The sequence below is a fragment of the Oncorhynchus clarkii genome, chromosome 2 (genome assembly GCF_045791955.1).
Source record: "Oncorhynchus clarkii lewisi isolate Uvic-CL-2024 chromosome 2, UVic_Ocla_1.0, whole genome shotgun sequence".
NCBI lineage: Eukaryota > Metazoa > Chordata > Actinopteri > Salmoniformes > Salmonidae > Oncorhynchus > Oncorhynchus clarkii.
The window spans coordinates 9,815,311-9,826,477 of record NC_092148.1 but is presented as its reverse complement, the minus strand read 5'-3'; the positions used below and the strand labels follow the sequence as shown (position 1 = coordinate 9,826,477).

At 39.8% G+C, this 11,167-nt stretch overlaps 1 protein-coding gene across 1 annotated transcript in view; it reads left to right on the top strand.

The window, feature by feature from the left end:
• The window catches only part of LOC139379205 (ephrin-A4-like), an 89,590-nt gene extending 83,548 nt beyond the window's left edge, over positions 1 to 6,042 (top strand). Inside the window, exons 4-5 of the mRNA XM_071122021.1 lie at positions 3,704 to 3,739; positions 3,856 to 6,042. Coding sequence (XP_070978122.1) covers positions 3,704 to 3,739; positions 3,856 to 3,953 — 134 coding nt within the window. The 3' untranslated portion in view covers positions 3,954 to 6,042. The remainder of the gene's footprint in view (positions 1 to 3,703; positions 3,740 to 3,855) is intronic.
• Positions 6,043 to 11,167: the final 5,125 nt, after the last annotated feature.

The following is an 11,167-nucleotide window of genomic DNA, read 5'->3' as shown; positions in this document are numbered from 1 at the left end:
TCACGGCAAAAAGCCCCCTTCCCCAATTCTGCTGTGCTAGAACAGTGTTGCATCAGACGCAACCTTCAAAATCCGCATCACCAGAGTGGTGTCACGCTGAAACAGCTCCCCCTGCTGCTCCGCCTTTCTTTCTTCCTTTCCCCCTCAATCTTCCGCTATCTTCCTCTACTTACCTTTCAATGAAGACAACTTCTCCAAACACGAAGTCTGCTGTTGTTCCCCACCCTCCTCTCTCATTCTCTTTCCTTCTCTCTCTTTCCCGCTGTGTGAAGCCATTATAGACCTTCTACTCTCTCTAATTGATTTTCCCTTTCTTTCTCCTACTCTCCTCTTCTTCTCCCTCCCTCTCTCCCCTGCTGTGAACAGTCCATCGCGGTCATTTCAGGTTGCCGTCCCCTCTCTGGTCTTTCACCTTTTTTTCAACTTTTTTTTTCTTTTTCTATTCTGAATAACTTTGTGCCCCCTGCCCACCCTTCCGAACACACACACACTCGCTCACACACACCGCTCGTCTACCTCTCTCTCCGACTTCCAGCACAACACTGAAGGACGAACTTTGACCAACTTCCTACCGTGATTAGATTTCTCTTTTTCGGCGAGCAGGTGTGGAATGTTTTCCGCCCAGGAAGATGGCTTCCTACCTCTAGTCACTGTGTTTATAAAATGGCGGCGCGGGGAAGGAGAGGTGGAGTCACGGAATGGTGTCTCTCTGCAGTTCTCTGTCTGGAGACACACATGCATGCTCACATCCACTCACACTCACACAGTGGGTCTCTCTCTGCAGTGCAGTGCTTTCCTGAGACGCATGCGACCATGGCAGCCATTTTGGGGTAGAGCTGGCCGTGACCAATACAGAACAGTTATCTACAGCACGCATGTAGTCATTCATACAAATTTACCTAATCATATACAACAGCAATACACAGATAATAACTTTGGTATTTCCATCATTTAGATGCATTTTGAGGAGTTAAAAAGCTTTTTATTTATCATTTTAACATTCTGCCGTATGTTCAACTAAATATCTCAAGAGGCCAAATAAAGTATCTGGGTTGACCACTTCATCTGAAATCAGACATAAATCCCCTTGTGACATGGGGATGCAAGCTTGTTCTGTACAACAGGGAAGGGCAATTGAATGTAAGCTTCACAAAATAATGGAATTGTGAAAATGTGTCTTGCCTGTATATCTCTGGGTAACAGGGTTGATGTGTTGTGCTCCACCTGCTCAGTTTTCCCCCACAAACACCAGAAAATGGCCGAAGGAGTAGAACCAGCTCACCTGTTTTTACACTATGACTTGACTATTAATGTTCAATATCTCTATTTAAAAAGGAATAGTTTCACCAGCATCTTATTATAATATTAAAACGAGTTCAGTTCACGTAACAGAATTGACCTTAAAATGAGGGACAGGTTTATTTATTTATTTACCTTAAAATGAATCACTTAAATATTACTCTTAAGAAATGACTTTGTTAAAGCAACAAAATAACTAGGGCCTTACAATGATGGTGAAAATGGAGATATGTTGGGATTAAGTGGGTTAAAATCTTCCTAGAATTCAGAGGACACACAGAGGGACACGTTAAAATGCTGAATGTTGGTACTTTAGTCTTTGTTAAAGGTGATCTGTCCTCTTTCCTGGTTGCTAAAATTCTAATTCAATATCTTTTCCATAACCAAAAATATTGTATTTTCAGCTGTTTGAACCAGCAAAACAGAAAGTTAAAGATTCAAAGAAGTAACATAAGAACATAGAACAGATCTACCGCTTCATAGACTTGCTTTCAATGAGAATGACAGATCTGTAACTCACATTTCTATGTGACTTTGGTCGGGTCACCCAAAAAGGTTGTTTTTCAATTATTTTACTCATATATATATATTTTTTTTTGTCATTGACGATTCAACATTTAATTGTTTATGCAGACTTTGAGAGTTCTTCTTGAAACAGCAGTATAGTTTGGTAAAGTATTCCGTTTATTATTAAACCGTTATAATCACGCAGAGTCATTTTAAAGTCAGCTATTGATGTAGGCATTAGGTCAATGCGTACATTTCAAAATCAGTTAATGCTCTTTCATTTATTCATTTAGTCTTTGAGTATGCACTTGTTTGTTGCCTTTGATGTAAATAGTTTGGTATGTTCTGTTAATTGTATTTGGAGAATTACCTGATAAAACCTCTGCTTTATTTGAGCTGTTTTTATCCACTCAATGTGGACATGAAAGATTGGATTAATAGAACCCTGCAACTTTTAGTTTATTGTTTTATAATTATTAACTAATGTTACAAAACAGAATAAGGAACAGAAGTGATGTGTTCTGTAACTTTCATAGTTTTGATGCTTTGGACACAAAATGCCCTTTTCACATTTTCTTCTGCTTAACGTTAGTGCTCACACACCCACACACACGCGTGCGCACACACACACACACACACACACACACACACACACACACACACACACAGTGAGAGGCCCGATCACAGCATGTAATTTAATGCTTCGTTAACTCTTCCATAGTTATTTTTTCAGAATATGAGAGGTTTGTTAAGCCCCTCCCTCATCAACATGGAAGCCTCTTTGACTTGTAGTACAACCCTGACTATAGACATAACAGAATATAACACCTATAGATACCTTAGTCAAGCCCTAATAACACACACACACACACACACAGACACACACAGAAAATGATCTCCAAGCTAAGTATTCGATCAGTGAGCCATCTTGTGAAAAACATATCTTAGACATCAGGGTTCTGCTGATGTACACAATTCATTGTAGGAACACAGTCAACTGGATAACAGTTTCATTACAACGATCTCCTGCACATTTTCTGCTATTTTCTTCCTAGACCTTTCCCCTTGTTATCTCCCTTCACTATCAGCCTTAATTTTCTACTTCTTTTTGCTCTTTCTGGTATTGTAGCATTCTCTCCCACCTCTCCCTCGCCCTCTTGCCCCTCTCCACCTTGCTTTGCCCTCCAGCACCCATCCCACCCCTCTCTAACTCCCTCCAGTCCTCCATTATTTCCTTTTAGTCAGCCCCCCTGCTGAGGGAGTGACACCCAGACACAAACACCCCTCCCTCCTCCGTCTCTCTTTCTCTCCCTCTCTCCGCCTGACCTTCTTACAATCTTTCCTTCCCTCCCTGCTTTTCTCCGTCTGTTTTTCTCCCAGGTCTTTTCCACCTCCACCCTTTCATTTCCTCTCATATGTCCTCTTGTTTCTCTCTGTCATTCTTTCTTTTTCTCTTTTCCCTTTCTATCTCTCTTATTCCTCATCTCTCTCTCTCTCTTATTCCTCACCTCTCTCTCTCTTATTCCTCACCTCTCTCTCTCTTATTCCTCACCTCTCTCTCTCTTATTCCTCATCTCTCTATCTCTCTTATTCTTCATCAATTTAATTTGACTCCTTAGCTCGACATTATCTTCCCCCTGACTCACATTCTTCGCTTGTTTTTCATTCAACCTTTAAGAAAATTTGCATTGGGGACATATTTTAGGGTTGCGCAGTCAGTAGTAATTTTTCATGGCATTTGGCTGTGAGTAATGGTAAATACCCTCCCCTAGTCATTTTTCTGTTTGTTTTTTTGTTTCATGCAAGCAAGGCTGTAGTTTTTGGGAAACTTGAAAATTACTTGAATAATGAACTTTATTTTTATGTCCTGCTCTCTTCCTTTCTTTCCCTCGCTTAGCAACCGTAGGGTCCAAGCAGAACAAGCAGGAACAAGGTGAGATACAACTGCACTCTGTGTGTGTGTGTGTGTGTGTGTGTGTGTGGTATGCAAAGCATGCACAGGATGTTCACTGGTATTGATGAACTGCTAATTCTCTGACTCTCTCTCAGGTACTCCAGCTCTTCACAGTGATGTGTGTTCAATGAGGACAGTTCCTCTTTCTCTCCTCCTCCTCCTTGTCCCACTCTTGAACTTCCTCTCTATCTAACATCCCTCTATTCAAGCTGACCTCCTGAGTATCTACCATGCCCACTGTAGATGGCCTGCCTCACCCACTCAGTCCCTACTTTAAACTATCCACACCTCATAGGGAGGCCAAGTCTTCATTTCAGACCCTCAAATGACTGCAATAGGGTAGACTTCAACACTACACACACTCCAACTACACACACTCCAACACATCACCTCTGTCTTTTCTGGGGTGGCACTAATCTTTCTCTTCTTGGCCTCCTCTTTTCTCTCTCTGTCTCTGTCTCTCTCTCTCTCTCTGTCTCTCTGTCTCTCTCTCTGTCTCTGTCTCTCTCTCTCTCTCTCTCTTTCTGTCTCTGTCTCTCTCTCTGTCTCTCTGTCTCTCTCTCTGAAACAGACTGACAATCTACCATCAAAGCTCTCATTCTTCATTTCCCACCTTTATCCACTCCATCCTGCAGACTCCATCCTGTAGACTCCATCTGTGTCGTCTCTCTCTCTCTCCATGTTTTTGAGTTGACGTCATTGGATTTGAAAGTCATTGTTTTTTAGATGAAAAACTTTTTTTTTTTTGTATCCAAAGTGGGACCAACTGTTAAACACAGTAACACCAAATGTTGACCAAACTTTATTAAAAAAGTTAACCAGTGACGACACTGCCTAAACCAGGATATGCTGTGTGATTGGGACCCTGGGAATGATGAACTGGAATATTGTAACTGGTCTGCTACGCCCTCTACTGGGATCATACTGGTTAGACTGGTCCAACTGGGCTGTAACACCTGACACTCTGTGGGAGTAATCTGACCATATCTGGAATTAACTGGACTGTGTCTGGTGGTTTACCTTTGTCTTAAAAGGCAATCAAAAGGAATTGTGGGAAACACACTGAGGGTACTTCCTCACTTCACCTCACACGCACCGAACCACATCGGCTGATTGACAGATGCTCCTCACCAACCAGGTGTGCAGGTACAGTATTTAGACTGTCTGCTGAGCACTTAACCAGGCGAGGACCTCCATCATTGAGAAGAGGCCTAAAGCTGGTGTTTGTTTGAATAGAGGTTTTTGTTTTAGTGCAGTAAAGATTCTGCTTTAGGTGTTTCAGTTAAATATTGATGTTTTGTAGAGGTCCTGTAATGTTGGCATCCATTTTGATTATTTGAAACATCCTGAAAAAATTTACATTTTTACATGGCTGAACTTTTTTTATACAAATGTTTACAGGTGTAGATTAACTCCAATTGTTGTTTATAGTGCTATCAAGAATAACTAAAGCACCTTAGTACAGGTTACCCCTGTATTTTTATATAAGTTATAAAACATACATTTTTTCATTAAACAAATAGCATTAAAAAATGCAATTGTATTATCAAAGCAATTTAAATGAATACATTTTATTTTGATTGTCATATCTTTTTTCTGTTGGTTAGATATGATTTCATGTTCCATTCACAAAAGTAATATATCACTAAATTGCATTTACAGTAGAAGCATGTTACAAATATCACAAACCTAACAAATATACATGTTTTATTTTCAAAAGTGAGAGATTTAACTGAAATTATTCTTATTAATTTAATCCCACAAAAACGAGTGTATATTTAATTAAATTCATAATTCTGATAAATTGCTTATCTTAATCCAATATAATTAATCATTATTAAATACAGGCTATTCGGGGATGCAGTTTTTCCCACATTCTGATGTCTTTGGTAACAGCATTTAGAAAACAATGTTTTCTTTCCGAAATAAATATGTTGACTATTAGTTATGCCTGTAAGCACTTACTCAGAGAGATGAGTCTGTAGTATTACTTTACACACACATTTGGATAACAATATGCTTCATTGACAGTTAAATATTTTGTCTGGTCTAAGCAGGTTATTCAGGAATGTAATGATTATTCCAGGGGTTTAAACACTGATGTCTGGAACCTTGTTGTATAAAGCTGGAGCTCCTAGATGTAGTTTTTCTTGTTTTCACATTTTAGTGAAGTACGAAACATCTTCTATGAAGAGCGAACTGCAAACTGCCCTTTTATACAAGGTGAGATGACAAAATAAAGATGATTGCAATAAGACTGTTGAAATGTCTTATCTTTGCTATATGTGGGTTTTGGCAGTTTATTTGTCTTCCTTCTTGTTTCTTTGTTTTACTACAGGAAGTTCTATAATCAAGACAAATTTAGACAGTGTATACACACACACACACACACACACACACACCTTTATTTATGGAATACAAACATATGTTCAATGCACAGGATTATGTTCGTTGTGAGACCTCTGACGCTCCAGATGACCTTGTGGTTTGAAAGGCCATTGTAACCTGAGAAAACCAATGGCATATTGATCTGAGTTTATATTTGATGTACAGTCGGCAGAACCCCGATACGACCAAGACATTGCATACTCCTGGGAGTACTCCTTCATACATCATAGCGCATACAGTATATGTTCAGTAGTTATTTGTATTCCTATCAAGACCGATATACAACAATGAATACAGTAATATTACTGTATCCACTTACATCTAAATAACCTATGTTTGTGCAGTTGGGCCACGACCATTAGACCTGATGACGTGTTTCTGTACCTGAGCTTAGCTTGCTAATGTCGCCATGACATCACTTACAAGCGTGATCAGGGATTTCTGTTGGAGAAACCGTTTTTGCCTATCTTTGGCCTATATGTTTGAAAATACATTCATGTAGGTTTTAAATTATAGCCCCAGACATCCAATATCCCTGGATATGATGGCTAATGTCTCTTATTTCATGGTTTATAATCTCATCTGATTTGTATTTATTATGGATCCCCATTAGTTCCTTCCAAGGCAGCAGCTACTCTTCCTGGGTCCAGCAACATTAATGCTGTTATATATGATTAAGCAATAAGGCCCAAGGAGGTGTGGTATATGGCCAATATACCACAGCTAAGGGCTGTTATTATGCACGACGCAACGCGGAGCCCTTAGCTGGCCATATACCACAAACCACCCGAGGTGCCTTATTGATATTATAAACTGGTTACCAATGTAATTAGAGCAGTAAAAATACATATTTTGTTGTACCTATGGTATATGGTCTGATATACCACGGGTGTCATTACAAATATTACATGACATTACATTTTATAACACCCAATACATTTAGTGTGTTCCCTCAGGCCCCTGATGTCTATCACAGATAATACATGATCTTTAGGATTGGTTCTGGGTTTGACCATAATACATGATCTTTAGGACTGGTTCTGGGTTTGACCATAATTCATGATCTTCAGGACTGGTTCTGGGTTTGACCATAATACATGATCTTCAGGTCTGGTTCTGGGTTTGACTATAATACATGATCTTTAGGACTGGTTCTGGGTTTGACTATAATACATGATCTTCAGGTCTGGTTCTGGGTTTGACTATAATTCATGATCTTCAGGACTGGTTCTGGGTTTGACTATAATACATGATCTTCAGGTCTGGTTCTGGGTTTGACTATAATACATGATCTTCAGGTCTGGTTCTGGGTTTGACTATAATACATGATCTGCAGGTCTGGTTCTGGGTTTGACCATAATTCATGATCTTTAGGACTGGTTCTGGGTTTGACTATAATACATGATCTTCAGGTCTGGTTCTGGGTTTGACCATAATACATGATCTTCAGGTCTGGTTCTGGGTTTGACTATAATACATGATCTTCAGGTCTGGTTCTGGGTTTGACTATAATACATGATCTGCAGGTCTGGTTCTGGGTTTGACCATAATTCATGATCTTTAGGACTGGTTCTGGGTTTGACTATAATACATGATCTTCAGGTCTGGTTCTGGGTTTGACTATAATACATGATCTTCAGGTCTGGTTCTGGGTTTGACTATAATACATGATCTTCAGGTCTGGTTCTGGGTTTGACTATAATACATGATCTGCAGGTCTGGTTCTGGGTTTGACTATAATACATGATCTGCAGGTCTGGTTCTGGGTTTGACTATAATACATGATCTTCAGGTCTGGTTCTGGGTTTGACTATAATACATGATCTTCAGGACTGGTTCTGGGTTTGACTATAATACATGATCTTCAGGTCTGGTTCTGGGTTTGACTATAATACATGATCTTCAGGTCTGGTTCTGGGTTTGACCATAATACATGATCTTTAGGACTGGTTCTGGGTTTGACTATAATACATGATCTTCAGGTCTGGTTCTGGGTTTGACCATAATACATGATCTTCAGGTCTGGTTCTGGGTTTGACTATAATACATGATCTTCAGGTCTGGTTCTGGGTTTGACTATAATACATGATCTTCGGGTCTGGTTCTGGGTTTGACTATAATACATGATCTTCAGGACTGGTTCTGGGTTTGACTATAATACATGATCTTCAGGTCTGGTTCTGGGTTTGACTATAATACATGATCTTCAGGTCTGGTTCTGGGTTTGACCATAATACATGATCTTCAGGACTGGTTCTGGGTTTGACCATAATACATGATCTTCAGGTCTGGTTCTGGGTTTGACTATAATACATGATCTTCAGGTCTGGTTCTGGGTTTGACTATAATACATGATCTTCAGGTCTGGTTCTGGGTTTGACTATAATACATGATCTTCAGGTCTGGTTCTGGGTTTGACTATAATACATGATCTTCAGGACTGGTTCTGGGTTTGACTATAATACATGATCTTCAGGTCTGGTTCTGGGTTTGACTATAATACATGATCTTCAGGTCTGGTTCTGGGTTTGACCATAATACATGATCTTTAGAACTGGTTCTGGGTTTGACCATAATTCCCTGTCCTGGGTTTGTGGCCCGGTGGCAAAGAGATCGTTTTATCTGTGGTAATACTAAGCCCAGAGTCTTCTCTGAATTTAAAGAGTACAGCTGCCACAGTTGGCTATTCCTTTTCTTCCATGTGTATCAGACAACACCGTCTGAAGTACCACACACTGGTCATCTTAGTTTGATCATTAATCTTGTATTGTAAATTCTTCAGGCATAAGGCAAGTAGAGTTTGGGTGAGGGGACAGTCATACTTTAACCCTATCTTGTCACAACAAAGACTTGTGGGAACTAAAGTATGATCGGCAATTGGAAGCAACTCTGACCAGTTGGTAAAGTCAGGAGAAAGCACTTCCATTAAAAATGTGAATCCAATAGGGTCAGGTGATTTAGGAGATGGTTTAGAACACTTTATGGACAAAAGGGCTTCTTCCAAGAAGTTTCTCTTAATCTTTGTTGGGATGTCCAATGTAACAAGATAAGGCAAACTCTGTGACGGTTCACCTCGGTTCTTCTCTTTGATTGACAACTGAAGGTACATTTGTAGACGACTTTCTAGTATTTTAGCAAATATCGTCCCTTCATTGGCTGTCATTTCTGAAGCTTTGTGTTCTTTATTATATGTCTGCTTTAAGCGTTCGGTTGTTCTCCGGTCAGGTTTTGTACCAAGTGTTGGTTGTCCAGAGCCAGTCAGATATTCTATTGCCATTACTATCTCAGACCCAGATATTTTTCCTGTTCTGTCATTGTATTGATCCTCCGGTAACATTGTCAGAACCTCTGTATTTCTACATTCTAGTGTGGAGGGAGTGGAACTGTCTGCATTGGCAGGAAGGTAGAGCTCCAGAATAACTGGTTTGTGATCGGAAACACGTTTTCTTCCTTCCACCTCACAGATATCATGGATTCTACAGCTGTGTGTGAGTAATAATATGTGTCCATTTGAATTCTGGCACAAAGAACATGTCTAACCTAGATTCAGTGATCTGAGGTTCTCCAGACTCTGAGGTTTTAGTCTTTTTAGAGTAAGTGAAGTCTTTTAAATTAGGGTTCTGTATTCTCCATATGTCCACTAGCTTCAGAGAGGAGGTGAATTCTTGAAGATAACCTCTAAATGCTTTGTGCTGATGATTATCTGACGTGCCACTCCTGTCAATTGTAGGGTCTAACACTGTGTTGAAATCCCCTCCCACCACCAAGGTTCCGGTTGCGGTGTTTTTAAGATACTGACCCAGTCTCTTCAGGATTGTGCGGTCATCTTTGTGATTATAGACATTCACAAGAGTGAAGGGTTGACCATACAGTCGACAGAACAGTACAATGTAGCCCCCAGCGTAGTCTTCATCATGGCAGATATACTCAAAGTCTGTTATGGTATCTTTAATCAGTATGGCTACTCCTTTGCTTTTTGAATTAAATACAGTGAAGAATGATTTCCAACCAGCCACTTTCCTTAAGAGTTTCACATCCTCAGGTCCAACGTGTGTCTCCTGTAGAAACGCTACAGAAGAGTTTATATCCTCCAGCTGGTCTAGTACAGCATTCAGTTTCGGGTCATTATCTGAGGCTTGTCTGTGGGGTTTGATACCACAGGTGTTCCAGGTGATGAAGAGTAGATCCTGATAAGGGTAGACTCAGATCGTCCTCTGTCTCTGCTGATAATTCCAATGAATTCATTGAAATGGTTGAGTGTTTTATGAGTGATGGTTGAGGTTGGACTTGCTCTTTGTCAGATCACTGACGTAGGTTGTTCAACACCCTCTGCACAACATGACGAAAGGAACACGTTGAAGGACGAAATCATGGGGAGGAGAATGTGGTGATGTCATGTTGACATGCTGTTGAGTCGATCGAGCCGTATATTTATCCAGTAGATTGTATGAAAACCTTCCTCCAACGCTCTTGTTTAAACAAGCAAATGGAGTAGATAAAGACAGAGCAACACAGTTAATTGACACTCAGCAGCTAAATCAGAATGTATAATTCAAGTTACCATTTAATACAGTATATAAATGTACAGTAAGCTAGCATTCTCTGGACAAAGAGGCCAGTATTTTTTTATTTAATATTGAAAATCTTAAGTAAATATTTGTATATCTATATATTCACGGAAACATGTTAAATGAAATCCACAAATAACAAATCTCTCTCTCTCTCAATAAGACCATACTGTTTTTAACATAACCTTTCTCCATTTCTACAGAATAGTAACAAAATAACACTTGTGATTTGTCTTTAGTCTCCTAATGCATAGAACAATCTTCTTTTTTAAACCCAGCCTAACTGTTTGGTCAAAAACTCTATAACACATTATCAATATGAGCTTAAAGTATGTGTGCCTACCCCTACATAGCCTATTTCTCTAACCCAGTGAAGGACTTGTTGATCCAGGTGTCCTCCCTCCCGTGCTGTATGACCCGTGATACCCAGTGAAGGACTCACCTGAGTTGT